The sequence below is a fragment of the Oryctolagus cuniculus genome, chromosome 9 (genome assembly GCF_051225735.1).
Source record: "Oryctolagus cuniculus isolate XC-2025 breed Fujian yellow rabbit chromosome 9, ASM5122573v1, whole genome shotgun sequence".
In the NCBI taxonomy this organism is placed as follows: domain Eukaryota; kingdom Metazoa; phylum Chordata; class Mammalia; order Lagomorpha; family Leporidae; genus Oryctolagus; species Oryctolagus cuniculus.
Genome location: NC_142875.1, coordinates 18007275 through 18030636, shown reverse-complemented (window position 1 = coordinate 18030636; position 23362 = coordinate 18007275). Strand labels below are relative to the sequence as shown.

Genomic DNA, 23362 nt, shown 5'->3' with positions numbered 1-23362 from the left:
CTCAGGATCTACCTCTGCAGTGACAAAATGGCCATTTTCTTTCTCAATTGTTTCAGGTTGAAATTGCCACGTTGTCTCCAAAGTCACCCTCTGAAGGCACCCAAAGGAGAGAAGGTGCTTCAGGACACAGGGGCACTGTTAGTCGATTTTATTGCCAGTGACTGAGCAGCAGCAGACACAGTGAGAGGCTGGGTTTACTTGGCAGCCACTTACTGTTCCTAGATGTGCAGACTCCCAGGGGTAGCATTCCCACGTAAGCCATCGCAGGGAGCTTCTGAGAAATGAGGCTGACTGGCTGTGCAGTGCACGAAGCATCGAAGAGAAACAAAGCTCGCCCCTGACTTGGCACAGGTCCAGCTGCAGGAATCGTTTTCCAAAATGCAGAAGAGCAACACCCAAGGGAGCCATCGCCTTTCAGCCCCTCGCGACTCCTCCTGGGTCAGCAGACAGTGGCCTGTACTCGCCACAGTTAATTCCGGTGCACTCTAATAATTAGCTGGAGCTCACGGAGCCTGGCAGAGATAATTGCATGACAGCATGAGGGGCCTTCAAAACATGCACAGAAAATATCTATTAGGGAAAAAGTACGCGTGGATCATATTTTGCACTAAAATCAACATCTCTTTTTTAAATTTTATTTATTTTCATTTTATTTGAAAGGCAAAGAGATAGAGATTTTTTCCATCTGCTGGTTCACTCCACAGATATATGCAACAGCCAAGGCTGAGTCAGGACAAAGCCAGGAGCTAGAAATTTTATATGGACCTCTCATTTGGGTGGCAAGAGTCCTAGAACTTAAAAAGTCATCTATTCTGTCTTTCCTTCCCTCCCTTGCTGTCTTTTTCCCTTCTTCTCTAACTCTTTCAGATTAAAAAAATAATCTGTTACTTCCTAAGGTACACATTAGCAGGAAGCTGGAATCAGAAGCAGGGGTGAGACTTGAACCTCGGCACTTCTATATGGCCTGAGCAGCAACCCAACCTCTGAACAACAGCTGCCCACCCCGATAAGCTTATCTTTCAACTCCACTTCTCTACGAACATTCTGAAGTACAGTCATAGATTACAAATGATGGCAGGAAGACAATCTTAGAATCAGACAAGAATTTCTCACATGCCAGATATATTACAGGCCGGAAGTGATGCTTTACCACCACATCAGAGTTACAGATCCACGGCTTCTTAACATTTCTATTAGGACATTTTTTTTTTTTTTAGGATATTAAGCACTGAAAGCTTCATGAAAAAAAATAATTCACTTTGGGAGTTTTATTATTCATTATTTAATGAACACTGTGAAGGCGAGATGTGAATAAGACATGGAGCCAACGGAGGAGCCTCTGATTTAAAATGCGCCAACCAATTCATAAACACATATTTCACGCCTGAGATTTAATGCTTGAAAACTGGATTAAGTAACAAAATTCCACCATGTGCTTTCTCCTCTGGAAGCTGACAGATAGAGCCTTTGGTTTCTAGAACTTGGAAAATGGTGTGCATGCGTGTAGGGGAAGAATTTTAAGCATGAGGATATTGTACAAGAACAATATGAAGGCTCTTCAAAAAGTTCCTAAAATGCCTGTTATGAAAAATTATTCACAGATTAAAATTTTTTTGCATCAAAATGAACTCACCTTTAATCCCATTATTCGACAAACTTTTTTAAAGTCCCCTTGTAACAGCAACCAGGCAGGGCCACCCACCAGCCTGGAAGATGCCAGGTCTGACTGTGCAACTCCCCTTAAGATCACCCTTCCCCTCTCCTCCTTCCTGGGCCTGGGCCCTGGAGCAAACCTCTGTAAGCTGCATCACCTGGGCTCCTTGGCCTGCTGCTTTCCTGCTGGAATCAGCCAACGGGAGGCAGCAGTTGGAGGTCGGGTATCCTCATCCTCCTGCTGGCTCCCTCCCCAACGGCTTATGCTTCGGCCACTGCTATGTCATGTGGTGGCTTTCTGTAGTTTCCGTTCTTGTACACTGCGGTAACAACATCTCGTCTCATCTCCTGGATCCCCTCTCCTGTTGCCAGCCCCAGGGTCTTTCATTACTCAATTCTGGTTTTCTTCAACCTAGACCACACCTTTACAGTCTCTTCTTGAAGAAACTTCTGTTACCCACTGCGAATATGCCTTCTCTTTCTTTCCAGGACACAGACAAATCTAGCACCTTTGTGTAGCAATCAGGAAAAGGCACCCAGACAAGAACACGGAGTTTGTTACACATTGCCTCTGCTTTCATATAGACTCAAATGTTCTAAAACAAAACAATCACCAAAGCAGGTGTTTGGTGCAGCAGTTAAGATGCAGCTTGGAAGGGGGCCAGCACTGTAGTATAGCAAGTAAGGCTGCCACCTGTGACGCCAGCATCCCATAGGAGCGCCAGTTCATGTCTTGGCTGCTCCACTTCCGATCCAGCTCCCTGCCAATGGCCTGGGAAAAGCGGCAGAAGATGGCCCAAGTGTTTGGGCCTTTGCCACCTATGTGGGAAACCCAGATGAAGCTCCAGGCTCTTGGCTTCAGCTTTGGCCTAGTCCAGCCCTAGCCGTTGCGGCCATCTGAGCAGTGAACCAAGGGATGGAAGATCTCTGTCTCTCCCTCTCCTCTTGGCAACTCTTTCAAATAAATTAATAAATAAAGTTTAAAAAGAAATGCTGCTTGGGAAACCTGGCTGTTTCCAATTCCAGATTCTTGCTAATGTGCACCCAGAGAGGCAGCAAGTGATGGCTCAAATACTTGGGTCCTGCCATTCACATGGGAGACCCAGATTAGGTTTCGTGACCAGGAATAGCTTCCATTGTTGTAGGCATCTGGAGAAATGACCCAAGAAATGGAAGATCTCTATCTTTCTCTGCCTTTCAGGTAAATAAAAAATTTAAATTGTTTAAGGCTTTATATGTTTAAAGATTTATTTCTTTATTTTGAAAGGCAGAGTGAGAGAGACAAAGTTCTTCCATCCACTGGTTCAGTCCTGAAGTTTTCACACAACAGCAGGGGCTGGGCCAGGCCAAAGCCAGAAATTCCACCTGAGTCTCCCATGTGGGTGGTGCAAAACCAAGTACGTGGGCCATCATTTGTTGCTTCCCAGGCACAGTAACAGGGAGCTGGGTCAGTAGTGAAGCAGCGAGGACTCCAACCAGCACTCTGTTATGGGACACTGAGTCCCAAGTGGCTGCTTGACCTGCTGAGCCACAACACCTGCCCCTTAAAAAAATTAAAGATTACCGAAAAGAGAAAAGAAAAGGCACTGCAGGTGCACGGCTTGGTGACCGCAGAAATGACCTGGATTTCAGCACCTACTTGCTGCCTCAGCTCTCAGCTTACAATGCATGTAATTCCCAAGGGAACCTGGCAGGGCTACAAAAGTATGGGCAGATCCTGAAAGCTGAAAAATACATCAGGAGAAAGGGAGGATTGTCCTAATTGTTTAAGGGTATTTGGGACTTAATTGAGAAAGCGCATTTTAGATAAGGAAAACCAGTGGAACAGGCAAGCAGACAGATAAAGGAATGGACTCTGTAAGACATAAGAATTCCTTGATGAGAGTACTGCAGTTTAAGAAAGTAGAACTCGGTGGAAATGGGCTTTGACTGCTAGGCTAGAAAGCGAGAGTTGTGCTTTGTAATCCACCAGGCTGCACGGGCCAGTGTTTAAGGGACTCTGGACCTAGACTAGACTGAAATTATGGCTTGCCATCTGCTAGCTCTGTGCCTACAAATTTACTTCTTCTAAGTCTCAGTTTTCTATTTCATAAAATGGGGATAAAACAGTACCTGTCTGCTACACTTGCTTCCAGACTGAATTTAAAAATGCATGTGAAGTACATATCACACTGCTTAGCATTTACTAAGTGCTCACTGGACACTAGCTGCTACCTCAGAAGTTTTTAAACAGGGTAGTGATATTGCAAAAACAGTATGTTATGAAGATTCACTCGACAGTGGATTCAGGATGCACTCAAAAGGGAAGAGAGAGAGAGAGAACTCAGTTTGGGAGAACAGAAGCAGGAATGAGAATCTTTGCGAAAAGTAAACACTGTGAGGTTGACAGGCCATGAGGGTAAGAAGAATCAGAGAGCGCTCCAAGCAAGGTTCTGAGATCGATAGCCTCCACTTACGTAAGTAAACATAGGCAGCTTAGACAGCTGATACTGAAGGACTGACAACTTTGACATTTTGGTAGAGATACCTCACCAAGTGCTGGCAAATCTACCAAACTGGACCCAACATTCTGTTGTAAAATTGAAAACCCTGACATTTCAAACACTCCAACAAGCATTGGTTACTCCTAAAACTTGCCAAAGGTATTTTTTATATCCAGAAGTTTCCTCTGATTAAAATCTGAGGTAGGAACCAGTACAACCACTGTGGAAGACAGTCTAGAGATGCCTCAGAAATCTGAAAATAGATCTACCACGTGACCCAGCCATCCCACTCCTGGGAACTTACCCAAACAAAATGAAATCAGCATGTGAAAGAGTTATCTGAATCCTCATGTTTACTGAAGCTTAATTCACAACAGCTAAGAGATGGAATCAACCCAGATCTCCATTAACTGATGACTCAATAAAGAAAATGCAGTATACATACACTATGGAATACTACTCAGCCATTAAAAATGAAGGTACCCTAACCACTGTTGGCGGAATCTAAACTAGCCACTGTGAAAGACAGTATGGGGATACCTCTGAAATCAGAAAATAGACCTACTGTAGGACCCAGCCATCCCACTCCTGGAAATTTACCCAAACCAAAAGAAATCAGCACTGAAGGAGTTATCTATACCCACCACGTTCACTGCAGCACAATTCACAATAGCTAAGATATGGGATCAACCCAGATGTCCACCAACTGTTGACTGGATAAAGAAATTACAGTATATATACACTATGAAGTACTACTCAGCTATAAAACAAAATAAAATTCCATCTTTTACAACAAGATGGACGCAACTGGAAACCATTATACTTAGTGAAATAAGCCAGTCCCAGAAAGACAGATATCACATGTTTTCCCAGATCTGAGGTAACTAACAGAATACCTAAAACATAATGTACTGGAGTGAAATAGACATTTTGAGATTCAATGATTGTTTACAGCCCCCGTCTCTTCCATTGAGGAACAGTGGTTTTTTTGTTCATACTATTTGTTGAACTCTTTTACTTAGTGTGGGGTTAACTATACAATCATTAAGTAAACTGAAAATAGATCTTTACAAAAATGTAAGAGTGGGAATCTGAGGAGGAGGAGGAAGAAGTGTTGGAACATGGGCAGGAGGGAGAGTAGAGGGGGAAGTATCACTATGTTCCTAAATCTGTATATATGAAAAACATGAAACTTGTATAACTTAAATAAAATTTTTAAAAAATGAAATTCTGTCATTTAAAACAAAATGTATGCAACTGGAAATCATTATGCTTAGTGAAAGAAGTCAATCCCAAAAAGACAAATATCATATTTTCTCTGGTATGTGGTAGTTAATATAGAATAAAAAATGTATATCAATGAAATGGACCTCCTGTGGTAATCCTGTTGTTTCTAGCCCTTGTTTATACTCCTGCGGAACTGTAGTCTTCCTACTTTTTACTTGTTCAATATTATGGTTTGTGATTAAGTCTGTGATTATAGAGTGGATTGAAATTATGTCTATGCAAAAATTAATGAAAAAAGGAAAGAAAAGGAAGGAAGGAAGGAGGGGGACTGAGAGAAGGAAAGTGTGGGGGGGAGCATGGTTATCTTCTTAGAACTGTACCTATGAAATACATGAAATCTCTTCTCTTTATAATGAAAGTCTTTAAAAAAGAATACGAAAATCTGAGACAGGGACTTGTGAGTTAGAAAGGGAATCCTTACAGAAGAGAACTCTGTCATGCTGTGTGTAATTTTTAAGTCCAGTTCTCGATACAAAAATTAACAGGAGGACTGAGGAAGTTATCAACCCCTTTCACCTGAGCTCTGTAACATTTGCAATGCAGAAATGAGTAGTTAATTTTAAGTAATGATTTCTCTAAGTTCCTAATTTAACATTTACATATTATAAAGGAGCCTACCTAAGAAATCAGTGTCATTCAAAAAACAAAAACAAAACAGTCTGAAGCCATTTTAGCCACATGTCCTCAGAAAATGTATTCCTTGTTTGTACCATTTGGCATTTGTTTTCCAGGACTATGTCCACTTTTGGCCAAGTGCTCTGGCTCACTGTTCAAGCTGACATGGCAGAATCTGGTTTCCAAGTCCCTGCTGCACTGTCCTGAGCTGTTCTCTTCCTCTCTGCCTTACAGATACCTGCCTGAGATTATGAATGATGGGCTAACAAACCAGATCAACAATCCCGAGGTGGACGTGGACATCACCAGGCCTGACACTTTCATCAGACAGCAGATCATGGCTCTCCGGGTGATGACCAACAAACTGAAGAATGCATACAATGGCAATGATGTCAACTTCCAGGACACGAGTAAGAATAGCTTTAGCAGCTCAGTAACTTTGAGAGTGAAAGATGGCGATGGAGCACACTGTACTTTTATCTTATCATCCTTTTTCTTCAAGAACAGTATACTCTTGGGCTTTGTCTTTTTCTTCCCTAATCTGTAACCATTTTCATATTCCATGAAAATCTGAGCCACAAAAGTGAAGATAAAATCATAGCTGGTCTTAAGAAATAGTCCCAATAAATCATATTCAGCAGGGTTTCATAGGCTAGTTGATCCATCAATGAGAAAGCACCAAAGCCCTGTTTTTAACTTTCTCTTCTCATCAGTATTTACATCTGCCACAAAATCCAGCTTCCATCCCTCCGCCCCAATATCACTGAAAAATGTTCTACATATTGCTCAAATATGCAGGGTTAAAACCCTTGTCTTAATCACTTGTGAACTTAGGTTTTCAACAGATTACATATGGTCTCCAACTTATGATGGTTCAGGTAGGATGATATGGAAGCAATCTGTATTCAGTGAAAACCACATTTGGAATTTTGAACTCTGACCTTGTCCTGGGCTGGCGTTGAATGTCTCATCCTCTCTGACAATGCTGGGCAGCAACAGCAAGCCCAACTCCCAGTCAGCCCCATGGCCATAAGGGTGGACAACTACATGTATGGTGCCCTGTGTTGCTGAGCTAGGATGTCCAGCAGGTTAGGTGTCATCAGTCCATTTTCAACAAAATTGAATATTTTCAATTTTCCATGCGTTTACTGGGGCAAAACTCCATTGTAAGTCAGAGAGCATAGCTACTCTATTTCTTGAGTCTCGGGTTCCTCTTCTATAAAATGGAGAGTCACCCTGCCCAAGGAAATGCTTGGAGGCCCATTTGTGGTGATAGAGCAAGGATCTAAGACAGCACCTGGTGGGTAGTAAATGAGTGGGTTCAGCATTATCTCCCACTCTATATAGTAGTGTACATACATAACCCATAGACATTCATATCTGAAGTACTGAGAGAAAGTAAAACACCAATGCAATATTTCACATGACAAAGCATCAGAAATAATTTGAAGGACTATTAAGTAAACATTGACATGAAGCTAACTACAGTTGGTTTTGCCTAAGTGGTTCCAAGATACATAACTACAAAGGCAAGTTTTGGTTATTGTTTCTTGTTTTGGGTGTTTTTTTTAGTGTATACCCTTAAAGAGAGAGTTCCCAGGAAAAAAATTATGGAACATAAAGATGTGAAATTGCTAGGGATTCTGTCATTTGGTCACTGAAGTAAAAGATGATTCTTGAGTGCTTAAATTAATGAAATAGAAAGTTCCAGATGGAAGACATTAAGTCATCCATACTGTCAGCTTACTGAGTTGTCCCTGCAGAAAAATTTTAGCACTTTATTCCATTTTAAAGAACTCAAAAATTAATTTTCTGAGCCAACCCAATGGACTGTATTTCTCAGAGTCATGCCATTGTCTTCTTAGCTAAGCCTCTCCTTTCCAATATGAATATCACACAAGGCCTTGGCTTTCTTCGTTTTGCTCCTACTCATTACGTAGCCTCACTCCTCTCACTTTCTGTTCTGCCTTCTTCATTTAACAACATGCTTCACTCTCTAGGGAGAGACTATTGGAATGGATAATGGAAGACACATATGAATGAGATGTGGTTGCCCCTTGCTCCTCTCTCTTCTCTGACCTATAGATGTTAAATCCATGTCAATCTGCAACACTCGGAGAATGTCCAGGAGACAGAGATCATGCTCCATTTCCTTTCAAAGGAAAATAAAAACCAACAACACTAAAAGCATCCCTTGGCTCTAACCCAAGCTCTATATGTGGTCCTCAGGATACTATCATACAAACTGTGATCACATCTTATAGCCATTGGCACCCTTACTGTTTTTGACACTTACGTTGCCAATCCCACTCCTTAAAACCCATTTATGATTCTTTATCCAAAAGAGATGGGGCCATTATTTTGCCAGCCAGAATCTATAATTATGTGCTTCGAACAATTTTAATATTTTAAGTTGCTTTAATAATATCTTTGTAAAGGTTATATTACTCTTTGTCAGGATACTAGTGTTCAGAACAATTCCCTTAGCAATTCTGGTATCTCTGAATTTAATTAATGGGCATTCTCCCCCTTATAAAAGGCCACTAAAGATAAATCAGAAAAAATGTTAACAGCCTAGTATACAGCATGTTCTCACTCAAACATGGAAGCTTAAAAAGTTGAGCAGAGTAGTGATTTCTAGAAACTAGGAAAAGTAGGAATGGAATGGAGGAAGATTGGATAATGGGTAAAAAAATATACTTGGATATGAAGAGTAATGTCTAGTGTTCTACAGCAACAACCTATTGTGCATTTTATGAAGAACAAAGGGAGTTTGAAGGTTCTAAACACAGAAAAATGATAAGCAGAAGGAAATGCTAATGACCCTGATTCAATCATTACACAGTGTATACATGTAATGACCTATGGCAAAGTACCCCCCAAAAGCTGTGCAATTAGTACTGTCAATTGAAAAGGATAAAAACCAAACAACGAATGTAGTATGTACATGTGAAATCACCTTTTATTTAGATGCCCCTTCGTGGGAGCTACACTGTTTTTGTCATTGAAGGGAACATGAGTCCCTACATGACCTTGAATTTACTTAAGCAGCACCCAGCAGCCAGGATGCTGTCAGACTCTCAGAAGCAGCCCAAGGAGCATCACCATTTGAAGCCAGCAAGGGAGGGGTGTGGGGCTGTTAGAAGCACTGAGTAAGTGGGAGAAGTAGCAAATGGCATCATAAAACTTAAGTTTCCTGAGTCCTTCCAGAAACATTATCTCACTTTTCCCCATAACAATTCCAGGAGACACATGTGGGTATTATTACTGATTTTACAGGTGAGGAATGTAGAACCTAAAAGAGGTCAAATGGCTCACTAGGTCATTTAAATTCAAAACAACAGGTTAAACTCTGGGTCACCCGAATTGTAGGAACCATATTTTTTCCATCAGGCAATACTGATAGCAGTGGGTTCAATGCCTCACACATGTTATCAAATTGTCTTCACATACACTCTGCAAGGTAAAAGTTATCATCCATATTTGTTCAGATGAGGAAACTGACAAAAGCCAAGTAGACCACCCATGGCACATCTATTTACTCCACAAGTATTTATTGAGCACCTGCTGCATGCCAGAGACCATCAAAAGCTGTGGAATGCTGCAGAAAACAACATATACAAAGGTTCTTCCCTAAAAAATGTACATCCTCAGCTTACCTTCTTGAGGAAGAGATGAGTGGTAAACAAGAAAATCAGCAATGCAATCCTGGGTGGTAATAAGTATCTTCACATGGCTGGTAACAGATGAACTCATATGGGACTAGGTTGGAGAGAGCGCTTGTCAAACAGGAAGAAACTAAGCAGTGAGAGATGGGAACTGTGGGCCAGGATGCATACTGAGCAAAGAAAGATGACACTTTAAGACAACACATGGTGTGAGCACTGGGCATTGCTTTCAAGCAGGGAATGGCAAACTGTTGCTTTAAAGACTCGGACATTAGAAGCTAGCACTGTTACAGAGTGGGTTAAACCACCAGCGTCAGCATCCAACATCCCATGTTAGAGCCAGCTCAAGTCCTGGCTGCTCCACTTCCAATCCAGCTCCCTGCTAATGTGCCTGGGCAGACAGTAAATGATGGCCCAGTACCTGGGCCCCTGCCACCCACACAGGAGACCCAGATGGACTTCAGGCTCCTGGCTTCTGCCTGGTCCATCTCCACCCATTGCAGTCATTGAGGCAGTGAACTAGTGGATTGATGTCTTCTCTTTTCTTTCTCCTTCTCTCTCTCCCTGCTTCTCAAATGAATAAATCTTAAAAAGTCAGATATTAAATATGCGAGACTTTGAGGGCCATATAGCCTCTCTCACAATCCCGCCCCCGTCTGCTCTTATCTCCACTCTATTGTCTGCAGTTACAGATAGTCTGCAGCTAAATGGAGGTGGCTGGAGCCAACGAAAGCTCAGAGGAGGACAGGGACACTGAAACTTGATTTTCAGATACACTTTTCACAGGTGACAAAATAACTGTCATTTGATTCTTTTCAAACAGTTAAAATATAAAAAACCAATGAAGGAATGGGCCAAGCAGCAGGCCCTGATTAATGGGAGTGGCTGGATGAGATGGATCCATCCTTGCTCTTGAGGACAACATAGACGGGAAGGCGGTGAGCGGACAACCCTACCTGCCTTCCACAGCTGTTTGCTCTTGCTCCTCCAACTTCCTGTGTGCTATGTTGGTTTTCCTCCTCTGGGTTTTTCTTTAAAATAGGCTTCCAAAATCCTTTTAAAAGCATGACATCTGCCAAGGACAATGGCTCTCAGATACACATACATACATACATACATACACACACACCCCAAAAAGAGCAAAGAACAGAATTTCAAAAAAGTAATTTAAATATTGTCCAGAAGAGATCTTTGCAATGCCAACATGGTAAGTGTGGCCTCCCACTAGGCCTGAGTTTTACAAATTCCGTAGGTTACATTACTCTGGATGTCAACTAGCACTGTGTTTCACTGCTGTACAGTACATCTGCCTGTCACAAATCTGCCCACGGAAAACAAACCTGAGGGTTGAGTGTTGTGACACATTGGGTTAAGCTGCCTCTTGGGACACCTGCATCCCATATCAGAGCTCCCGTTTAAGTCCTGGGTAAACTTCTTCCAATCCAACTTCCTGCAATGCATCCAGGAAGGCAGCAGATGACGACCCAAGTACTTGGATCCCTGCCACCCCATGTGAGAGATCCAGACGGAGTTCTGGATTCCTGGCTTCAGTCTGACCCAGCCCAACTGTTGTGGGCAGTTGGAGGGAAAACCAGCAGATGGAAGATCTCTCTCTCCCTTCCTCTCTTTTTAAATAAATGAGTAGATAGACCAAGGTGACTGGGAAAAGCCCCCACCCCGCCCCTTCCTCCCGAGAGAGTGTGTGGTTAGGGTGAGTGGGCGAGTGGCCAGGAAGTGGCACGGGCCCAGCAGAGGACCTACACAGCCGCACCACATGCATCACCCTGAAGGCCTTCCAGCAGCAGCCTTTCAGATCAACACAGAACCCGAGGAGACAGTGAGAGCACTGAAAGAGAAAACTCAATCTGAAAAGGGAGAAGATGCCTTTTTGGTAGTGGGACAACAATTAATTTAAGCCAGCAAACTCCTCACTAATGGCACTGCTCTCAAAGAATATAAAACTGATGAGGAAAGTACTGTGGTGGTAATGGTGACAAAACCCAGAGCAGTGACAGCACCATCAACTCAGCATTCAAATCCTGCCACCACGGCAGTTAGTTCCTCCCCAGCACCCCCTGTAACTCAGGCCCCAACACCTGCCCTGGCTGTGACTGCCTCTTCTATGCCTGTCTCCATGGTTCCAGCATCAATGACAGCATCTTCTGAACCTGCACCTGCTAGAGCAACTACGTGAGAGAAACCTGCAGAAAAGCTGGTAGACATGCCAGCGCCTACTGGCCCAGTATCAGCTGACAGTAAGCCAGGGAACTGTTCCTCAATCAAACCTTCTTGACAATGCAACAAGTACACTTGTGTCAGGCCAGACTTACGACAAGATGGTGACTGAAATGTCAATGGGCTATGAATGAGAGAAAGTCCTTGTAGCCCTGAGAGCCAGTTTCAACAACCCTAAGTTGTGGAGTATCCTCTAATTGAGATCCTGACGGAGAAAGTGGGACTGTGGTCAAGCCCCTCAAGCCACTGGTACTGGAGCTCCTCAGTCTTTAGCAGTGGCTGCAGGTGCAGGGACAGCAACAGAGACAATAACAACAAGTTCTAGAGGGTATCTCTTTGATTTTTATGGAATTTTTATGGAAGAGGCCTGAGTTCCAACAGATGAGACAAATTATTCAACACAATCCTTCCCTGCTTCTGGGATTGCTCCAACAGATAGTTCAAAGAAAGCCCTCAATTACTACAGAAAATCAGCCAACACCAGGAGTATCTCATTCATATGTTAAAGGCGCCAGCTGAGGGAGCAGGTGGGAGAGTGGGAATTACAGAAGCTACACGTGGTTATATGAACTGCATTCAAGTAACACCTCAGGAACCAGAAGCTCTAGAATTGGGATTTCCTGACGGCCTTTTTTTTAAAAAAGCTTTTATTTAATGAGTGCAAATTTCATGGGTACAACTTTAGGAATGTAGTGGTTCTTCCCCCCCATGCTCACCCTTCCACCCCCACTCATGTCCCACCTCCTACTCCCTCTCCCATCCCATTCTTCATTAAGGTTCAGTTTTAGTTTAACTTTATATACAGAAGACCAACTCTATACTAAATAAAGAATTCAGCAGTTTGTACCCCCACATACACACACACACAGTATGAAGTACTGTTTGAAGACTAGTTTTACTGTTAATTCTCATAGTACAATTCATTAATGATGGAGGTCCTACATGGGGAGTAAGTGCACAGTGACTCCTGTTGTTAATTTAACAATTAACACTCTTATTTATGACTTTAGTGATCACCCAAGGCTCTTGCCATAAGCTGCCAAGGCTATGGAAGCCTTTTGAGTCCACAAACTCCATTATATTTAGATAGAGCCATAAGTGAAGTGGAAGTTCTCTCCTCCCTTCAGAGAAAGGTACCTCCTTCTTTGATGGCCTCTTTCCACTGGGGTCTCACTCAGAGATCCGTGAAGGCCACTGATACAAGCATATTTTACTTGTGAGAAGAATGACAAGTTGGCTGCCAATTTTCTTCCACAGCAGAACTTTGCCGAAGCCCAGCAGGCACTCTGTGGCTCACGTTCACGCCACTGCATCACACTGACTGTCCACTGGATTGTCTGCGACGGCTTGGACTCATACCCACAACTCTTGGTATAGAGTCCTAGATGGTTGGGGATCTAGGATACAGGGCAAGGATGGATTCAGTGCAGGTCTTTCTTTAACTAGCAGATGCCGCAAATGCACAGTATAAAATATGATGTAACCACAAATCAGCTTTTGTAGGTCTCTGTCTTCGACAAAACAGTAAGTAACTTTTCCTAGGTTTCCCTCTTTTTAGTGTACTAAATCCAGAAATGTAGTCTAATGCCCTGCGCTTTATATTTCAACTTAACATTAGCTTTAGAAAGAGACTTTGTTCCCTAGAATTTAAAGTCTCTGTTTCATAGCAACACTAGATAATGGTTTTGTGAAACTGCCAAAAATTGGGGGCAGGGGGAACAACTATAACAAATGCCTAATTAGTGATGGCTATTGCTTCTTCACATAAATATGAAATTAATATGTAAGGAAGACCAATCTTTCATGTTAAATACTTTGGGTGGGGAAGGAGAGAAAGGGAAGCTTTTTCTTAAAGTGAAGACATTTACTGCTATTTTAAAATCTGTTGATCATCGACTTCAATGTGAGACCATTCTAACATGATTTGAGAAGCTGTGCAAATGAAGGGAGAGTTATTTTCCTGTTCACATTTTGTCTTTTGGAGGAATATCAGTAGGTGTCTAATCTCTGTTTATTATATTGCAGTTAAAAGTTTTAAAGCCACCATTGCATGTTTACTTCTGACGTGTCCCTTTGTGAAATTCGCACTTCTGGGGCCAGTGGAGAAATGCAGCATTCACTTCCCCTCTCTTCCCCTCTCCTCAGCAGAAGTGTGATTAGGAGCAAGTCAGAAGCCAAACTGCTGCCTGTTTCAAAAGCCCACAGAATGCTGATCCAGTTCAGAATTAGCGCAAATGCTTCAAAACTGGATTTCTGATATTTGTAAATCTATTACCATCAAAGTCATTATATTGCTTTCAAGAAGAGAAGGCAGACAGAACTGAAAGGCAGCCCAGTAACTGACTGAAAGACTAGTGCGATCTTTTGGAACAATCGTTGAGACATGACTGGAAAGTATTTTGGAAAATATACGATCGAGATGCATATTAATAAAAGAAAAATCTTAAAAGCAAAAGAGAAGCAACCAAATTTGTGGCCGCTGTGGGCTATGGGTGGGGGAGACACAAAGCCCCAAGGAGTAAACAAGGAAGCTCTTTTTGGGGTGAGGAAAATGTTGGAAAATTCGATTCTGGTGATGTTTGTGCACCTTTGTGAATACACTAGAAACCACTGCATTATGACTTTGAATGTGCAAATCTTATGATATGTGAACGGGATCTCAACAGAGCTCTTTCTTTTCTTAAAAATAAATGAATACATCTTCAAAACAAACCTGAAATGGGCATGTGGTATAGGGCTTCAGATGCCACTTAAGACACCTACATCCCCCATCACAGCGCCTGGGTTCAATACCACTCCCCCTCCAGGTCCTGCTAACGCAGACCCTGGGAGCCAGCAGTGATGGCTCAAATGATTGGGTTCCTGCCTCTCATGTGAGAGACCTGGATGGACTTCTGGGCTCCCAGCTTTGGTCATTGTCAGAGAGAGTATCAGAGACTTTTGGGGAGTGAACCAGTGGATGGCAGTGCACTCGCTCGCTCACTCTCTACTTCTCAAGAAACTTCAAAAGAAAAAAAAAACAACCATCTGATTGATGGGGTAGGTGGGAGAGCTTTGGCTGGGCAAGAGTTCCCCCACCAGCACCATGCCCAGATCCAGGGTGCTCTTGGCCTTGCCTCTCTCCTGTTTTCCAGTTTAACCTTCTTCTCCCGTCTTTCCACTCCAGGTGATGAATCCAGCGGCTCAGGGAGCGGCAGCGGGTGCATGGATGATGTGTGTCCCACAGAATTCGAGTTTGTCACCACAGAGGCCCCTGCAGCCGATCCCGACCGGAGAGAAGAGGACTCAGCTGCAGCCCAGCTTGGCCACTCCCTGCTCTCCTGGTCTCTGGTCTGCCTGGCCCTGGCACTGCAGAGACTGTGCAGATAATCCTGGGTTTTTGGTCAGATGAAACTGCATTTTAGCTATTTGAATGGCCAACTCACTTCTTTTCTTACACTCTTGGACAATGGACCACGCCACAAAAACTTACCGTTTTCTATGAGAGGAGAGCAGTGCTGTGATCTGCCTCCCTTTTTGTTTTCCCAAAGAACACCGGGTGCCAGACTGAGCTGCCTCCTCCTTCCTTCAGCTATCTGTGGGGACTCTGTTTATCCTAGAGAGAATTCTTACTCAAATCTTTCGTACCAGGAGGTTTTCTTACCTTCATTTGCTTTTATGCTGCAGAGGTAAAGGAATCTCACGTTGTGAGTGGGTTTTTTTTTTTTTCCCATTTAAAAAAAAAAAAAGGTAGGAAGAAACTAATTTTCCTTGCAAAATCAGGCCAAACCCCAAGACAACTGCATTTTCAACAAAGAAGCTAACAACAAAGAAACATAAAGGAACTTCAAAGCTATAGGTTTGGCTTTGACAGCCAACTCCCAGTGTAAGCTTTTCTGTAACAAATCAGGTTTACAAAATGCTTATGGGGAGAAAGCTGCAAACTTTTTTTTAAAGTGGTGAAAATACATTGTTGGTCTTGGAGGTGTCATCTTGCACTCTAACCACGAAATACCAAATTGATTTGGAGGTACTGATATTAAATTTAGAATTACATCTTTGAGAGCAAAAATTACTGACTCAGCACCTCTCTCGCACCCTGCCCTATTTCAATTTCAGAAATGGCACCATTTTTCTTAATTCTCTTAATGTCTGTCCATTGTATCCAATTGGCACAGATTTTTCCCTTCACCTTCAGTTGCTAGTGGACATCCCCATCAATTCAACCTCCTCAAAGATCTCAACTGAAAAAAAACTTCAATGTATAATCCCTGCTTTTGCCACAGGTTTGACATTAATTAGATTTTCCACCCCTGTGTTCATCACTCTATCAGAATAAGGGATCTGTTAATGAATTGATAAACAATTAGATCCATAGGTGAGTTTTCATTTTTAATTATTTGCTTTGTGTCAATTGGTTTCTGCATCACAAGGGCATTCTCTTACAAAAAAACTCACAACAAAAAAAAAGTCAAAACAAAAATATATATATATCTCTAGTACTGACATGGAGATTTCTTTCACTTTTTTAGTCTTAGTATGATCATCTATTTTTATATCTATATATATATATAAAAATCACAGATTTTAACTTCTTAATTCCAAGCTCAGGGTTGACACACCTTTGTAATGAAAATGTTTTGTCAACCAGCTCTTCTTGTTTTGTGCTGCTCGGAGAAGGGAACCCTCCAATGATCTGTGAGCACCAAGAATCAAGAGAGAGAACTTTTTACGTATCTAACTGTCCATTTATTAAAAGTTTGCCAGGGCACACCCTTTCCACATGAGCGTGCTTTGTCCTGGGTGCTCCAGACTGTTCTGAGCTCATGGGACAGCCATGGGCAGGCAGTGCTTCACTGCTGATGGAAACGACGTGTACAGAATGTCACTCACGAGAGACCATCACTTACATGTGCAACACCTTTGGCCTAGACTGATGCTTGGCACTTGGATGAATGACCTAAACTCATGGGGCCAATGTAGAGCCACAGCCTGATCCCTCCACCCCGAAGCCCACCACCACCCCACCCCCAAGTACGCCAAAGCTAGGCCTTATGCTTCTCCTAGCAGAGAGAAAGCAAAATAAACCAAACTGGGGCTTTATGAATACAGCTGACTGTCCACATGTTTCTTGGTTTTTATGATGCATCTGGAGTAGGGAAAAGTATTGTCTCAAGTCACCACAGTATGCCAGTCACGGTTTAATTAACTCACTGACAGTATTGACACGTAAATGGTATTTTTCGATCTCTGTTCTCATCAAAATTAAAATTAGCTATTGATTTAGTCATCACATTTAAGTAGAACACATGTGGCACAGTAGTATTAAGTATATTTGAGCACTTTTGCAAAACAAAGTATTTACAAGCATCTATTGCTACTTTACGCCTAACAAAATAGAAAATGTAGGATTCTGAGAGACTTTCCGGCATCCTTTCATTTAAACTTTTATAGAATTAACATTTAATATAATTCAGCATTTGTACCTTCAGGAAACCATCTATTTCACTGACGAATTTCAGCTTCCTGTCACCAGTTACACATAAAACGTCTATGAAGGCCCAATCATTTATGATGCTCAGTCCATTGTATGTTCAGAAATCAGTATTGTCTTTCTCCAACAATTAAGGTGCAATACAAATTAAATCAACCTTGATTTTCCAGAATATTTGAGTAATAAGTTGTTTTTATGGCTTTAAACTTCAAATCTTTCTCTGAAAAGATTTCTTCAGGATCTTCTATGACATGGATCAGGATGCCTTGTTTTCCCTAAAGTTTTGTGCATGTGTGTGAATACACATTATCCTAACGAATGTGCACCCCTGTTCAGTACACACTAAACACACATATAATATAAAAACGCCTGCTTCATTTCTTTCAACACGTTCATTATCAATATTATTCCTATTGGTGAGATATGGTGATGCATCTGAGCCAGGCAGAGAGCTGAAATGCCTATCAGTAAATGGTGCCACATTAGTCACCCTGCATGGATGTGGTCAAACGTTATTCAAGTTGTACTTCCTGGTGTTTATCATTATCCTACTTTGTCAGATGATTTTCAGACTAATTTAACAGGAGAATTGTTTTTTCCGTCCCTAAGGAATTTAGTTTACTCTCACTACTAGCCCTTTGCAGTGAGTATTTTGGATTCATCCCTCCCCTTACCCAAACTGATTTTTCTCATTTCCGCACAGTGACGGGGAAGCAGTGATGGTCCGTTATTTCTATGCCTGCTCTCATTTGCTCTAACGTCCCCTAAATTCTGTTATCCCATCCTAACTTCTGTTATGAGTAGAGAGGAATGGGCTCACTGGAATCTGACACTAGAAATTGGTGGGTGACGTTCAGAACTGCAAACACTTAGCTTAATGAAGTGCCTCTATTTACATGTTCTTTAGTTACAATATGTATTTTTCTAACAGAAATACACGTCTGTAATTGGTGTATGTGATGCTTTATATATGTTACAACAAAAGCTAAGCAGAGGCTAAAGTCTTCAGCAGAGAAGAATGAATTGCACATTCACAAAATAAGAGCTGTGTTTATGGTTCTGTGTGGAAGAACCACCGTGACAACCTTATCGTAAGGAAGGCCATGTTGGCTTGGTGTCCTGATTGTAGCCATCACTGAACATGAGCTCTAGAAATCCAACTCCCTTACAGTGATTTACCCAGATAGCCAACTGTCTCTCCTGCTTTCGATGTAAGGGATAGAAAACAGTGTTTTGTTCATGCTACTATGCATCAACAAGCAGTAGTTATACAGGCAACATTCTTTAAATCAAACACATTAAAATTATTACTGAATGCAGAACCCTGAGAGTGCATTTATATTCCCTGCTGCAGACATTAGCCTACTTCATTTCTTTTGCCATTACATACATGTTTTGGCTACAGACTGAACACCAACTGAAGTCCCCAAAGAGGAATAAACCTTAGCAAATTCCTGAGTTGTGATTCTTTTATTACTTCTCTTTGCAAGGCTAATTATCAGGTGGTTTGATTAAAGGTAGATGGTTTAGCAAGTATAAAGTTTGCCTCATCCAAAATCTGCAGAAATTCAAACTCATTTTCATTTACTTTCAGTCAGTAATAGACCTGACTTCTAATTTACAAAAAAAAAAAAAAAAAAAGACAACAGTTTAGCTTTGCCAACAGAAGAGTAAAGGAGATCATGACTTATAAATTTGCAGTATGTTTCTCCTTGGTGGAGCCATTAACCAGTGTTTAGTTTTAGGCCAATTTATGTGATTAGAGCATTGACTTGTACGCATTCTGGAGACTTGCTATATCATGGTTTGCGACAACATGGGCTCAGCTTAGTGTGGGGACAAATGGAACTTCATTCAAAGTTGAGTGGTTACTGGAATCCTTGACATTGTCTTGTGAGGAGATGCTTCCATGAAAAGACACCTAGGGATGGTATAACAGTGAAGTCTCTGTGAGCATATACATAATTTATATGCAGGATAAATGTGTGCACCAAACCGAAAATTTTATGTGACTGTCAAATGAATATTATTTGGGTTAAGATTTTTCATTTCTGATTTGGATAGAAAATTGCTATTAATCTTGTATTAAAATAGTTTTTAAAAATCTACCAGTGCCCTTTTTGTATTTTTTAAATTATTGTCACAGTCTAAATTACAGTGCTTTTGAATTCTTTTTGTTTGCTATCCTTTTGAAGTTTCAGTATTCAAAAACAAAACCCGTAGACGGAAATAGAGCCACTCACCTAAGTACATCCAGCATTTTAAATAGCAAACTTTTGAAACTTTAGAATATTTAGAGCATTCCAAATGTGTATGGAAAACGCTGTATCTCTCTTCTGTTTCTTTTCCACCCCTTCTCCCCTCAAAATTCAGTGTCTTGAGAACTGATGTCAACAAGTAAAATCAGGAAAATATATGTGAAAAAGTAACAATTTCAAAATTCTAATTGCATTGGTTTTTATATTCCTGAAATGCTATGCTCTCAAGCATGCTAAATGTTGCATATCCTGCTACAGATTCACTTAACAAATATTTATCAAATTCTTCCTCTGTGTTCATCCTACACTAGATACTGTCACTGACTGTCAAAATCCAGCAGTTGAAAATGATTCATTCTTTAATGCAGCTGATCATAATTACTGTACATACCCATACATCATTTATTCTAAGAATACACTTCTAAATAAAACAACCCATATAAAGGGATCGAGAATACAGCATTCAGGAACAGGTGTCTGCCATAACGGATAAGCTGCCAGTTGTGATGCCCACATCCTAAAAAGGAGTACCTGGATTCAAGTCCATGTTCCTCTCCCAAATCCAGCTTCCAGCTAATGTAGATGCTGGTGATGGCTCAAGAAGTTGGGTTCCTACCACTCATGCAAGAGACCTGAATGGAGTTACTGGCTCCCAGATTCAGCCCGGGCCAGTTGGATACATTTGGGAAGTGAACCACTGGATGGGGATTCTCTCTCTCTCTCTTCTCTGTCTCTCAAACAGATAATTTTTCAAAGAGTACAGAATATAAATGTAAAACATACTATAATTTAGCCTGTTATGATTGTTTTGATTTTTATTAAGAAAAGTGATTTTTTTTTAAGAAAAGTGATTTCTACAAAACAAAGAACTTCAGGATAATTCTATCCACAAAATCAAAACAAATTTTATTTGGAAGTAAAGGGAAGCCAATTTATTGGGAAAGAAAAACATCCAAATGTTTTGGAAAACTAAATGAACCCAAAGACACTTTTATCAGGTAACAGCAGTATTTATCTGAATTTGTTCTTCTAGTTAATACAAATACATGTATTAAAAGATACTTTTTATAACAGTAGTGATTGAAGATGAACTGATATTTTGCATCTTGACAGCGAGAAAGATGAAGTCACAAGTTTAAGTCTAAGAACAGACATTCACAATTGGTTTAGTGAAGTCAGATTTCCATGCCATCGACATATTTATTTGCTGGTATAAACATGTGGCCAAATACATTTTGCTTGCTCATGAATGGGACACACAGTAACCAGGAGGAATTAGCTGCCTGCTTTTGTAGCCTCCTTATGAAGTTCATGCTCTTATATACCTTGAAGTGCAAAGCAGAGCAAGAAAAGAGAAATTTTATCCCATGAGGGGTCAAGTTTGTGAAGAAACAAAAAAGGAGATCAGATTCAAGACAAACTGGACTCAAGAGGAAGAACATCTACTTTGAATAAAGTCACCTTCTCTTTAAGAACAAGAACTAGGGATTTTTTAAAATAAAAAATAATGACTGAGTTACACAATTACCCATTCTTTCAAAAGATACATATGAGCAATTATCTCATGCCAGACAGTTATGTATGCAAAGGCAAGACACCAAGATTTCTGTTCTCAAACAGACAACATATGAGAGAGCAAGATGACTCAGAAATCTGCAGGTGCCGTGAAGGAAATGAAACAAGAAGGGGGAACAGTGACTAGAGAAGACTGTCCGTTAGATTTCTGGTCCAGGAGAGCCTTCTTCCGTGACAAGTGAACCATGATCTAATGGCAGGAAAGGACAGAGAGCCATGAACAGACCTGGAGGTACAGATTTCCAGGCAGAGAAAAAGCAAATGCAAAGATCTCACACCAGGAATGATCTCTGAACCTCGGGTGCCTGCAAGCTAGTGTGAGTGGAGTGGTTCGAGACGGCTGAATAAGTAAACGGGACAGCCATGCCAAGCTTACTGACCAAAAAGAAAGTCATTACCACCTGAAGCCAGAACCCTAATGCGATGCAGCCTCTCCTAGCAGCCATGTTGTCAGTATTTACAAGCACCATAAAGCATGAGCTAATGAGGAACTTTATTATCTTTACGTACTTCTAGGCTCTCTATGATATAGGAATAATAATGTCCCTTTAATAGTGAATAAAATGAGACACAGTGAGAATAATTAACTTGCCCAGTCACACAAAGGAGGCCGTGATGGTTCTACTGGAACAAGACAGAAAACTGAATGCATATGAGAATGATTTTAGTCTGTGTTTTATCACAAACTTGTCTGAATTATACAGGACTTCTCTGAGAATTGGCAACAAGTATGAGCATAGAAATTCACAGGTTTTATTTGCACAGAGGGCATGTATTAAATATGTACTCCCAGTCCGGCGCCGCGGCTCACTAGGCTAATCCTCCACTTTGCGGCGCTGGCACACCAGGTTCTAGTCCCGGTCGGGGCGCTGGATTCTGTCCCGGTTGCCCCTCTTCCAGGCCAGCTCTCTGCTGTGGCCAGGGATGCAGTGGAGGATGGCCCAAGTGCTTGGGCCCTGCACCCCATGGGAGACCAGGAGAAGTACCTGGCTCCTGGCTTGGGATCAGCACGGTGTGCCAGCCGCAGCGCGTTGGCCGCAGTGGCCATTGGAGGGTGAACCAACGGCAAAGGAAGACCTTTCTCTCTGTCTCTCTCACTGTCCACTCTGCCTGTCAAAAAAATAAAAATAAAAAATAAAGAAATAAAAAATATTTACTCCCAGAGGAACTGCCATTTAGTTGTTGTCTATCTTAAAATTTTTCACAGTTAAAATCCTAACAAAATAAACAACTGGTTCTGGGTTCTTTTATAAGCACTGAATTGGGAACTGTGAGTCAAAACATGATACCCGAACAAGAATACATGTAGAATCTTTCTTCTTATCAAGGTGGCCTGGACATTACATTCACAGAAAGCTGCTTAATCGCAATGCATAGCACAACTACCCATGACTCTTTCCAGACATTAGCCTTGCCTATAATTTATCCACTCTGATGGTTGAAGGGACCCAAAATAGAAATCAAAATAATCCAACAATCATTCAATTCAAATGCACAACTAGTTTGGCTGTTTTGCTGACAAATGTATGGAAACATCTTGTGTACTGGACATTCAGCCTGGCGGTTGAGATGCCTGTGTCCCATATCAAAGTGCAAGGGTTCGAGACATAGTTCCCACTCCTGACTCCAACTTTCCACTGATTCAAACCTCCAAAGACAGAGCTCAAGTAATTTGGCCCCTGATACCCGTGTAGGAGACCTTGATTGAGTTTGAATTCCAGGATCCTGGTTTCATCCCTAGCCCAGTCCTGGCTGCTGTGGGTATTTGGGGAGTGAACCAACAGAGGGAAATTCTCTCTCTGTTACTCTGCCTCTCTTTTGCTCTGTGTGCATGTCTGTCTACCTTTGCCTCTGAAAGAAACTTTTGTAAAAATTGTGTGAAGAATTTTGACTTGAAGATCCGACCCAATCAAAGACCTGGTGACGGATTTCTCAAAGGCTTCTTTGCCTTTCTTCTTCATAGTTAAAGGTCCTTTCACTGGTTTTTTTTTTATCTTTTATTTAATGAATATAAATTTCCAAAGTACGACTCATGGAATACAATGGCTTCCCCCCCATACCGTCCCTCCCACCCACAACCCTCCCCTTTCCCACTCCCTCTCCCCTTCCATTCAC

The 23362-nt window shown here is 41.5% G+C and overlaps 1 protein-coding gene and 1 pseudogene across 4 annotated transcripts in view; both read left to right on the top strand.

Annotated features, from left to right (window-relative positions):
• Positions 1-19522, top strand: part of GPC6 (glypican 6) — a 1205004-nt gene extending 1185482 nt beyond the window's left edge. For all 4 annotated transcript variants that reach the window (XM_089303510.1, XM_089303511.1, XM_051850542.3 and 1 more), the window contains 2 exons: positions 6273-6448; positions 15108-19522. In XM_089303510.1, the coding sequence (XP_089159636.1) occupies positions 6273-6448; positions 15108-15310 (379 nt within the window). In that variant the 3' untranslated portion in view covers positions 15311-19522. The remainder of the gene's footprint in view (positions 1-6272; positions 6449-15107) is intronic.
• LOC138843762 (lysine-specific demethylase RAD23B-like) lies at positions 11119-14160 on the top strand (annotated as a pseudogene).
• Positions 19523-23362: the final 3840 nt, after the last annotated feature.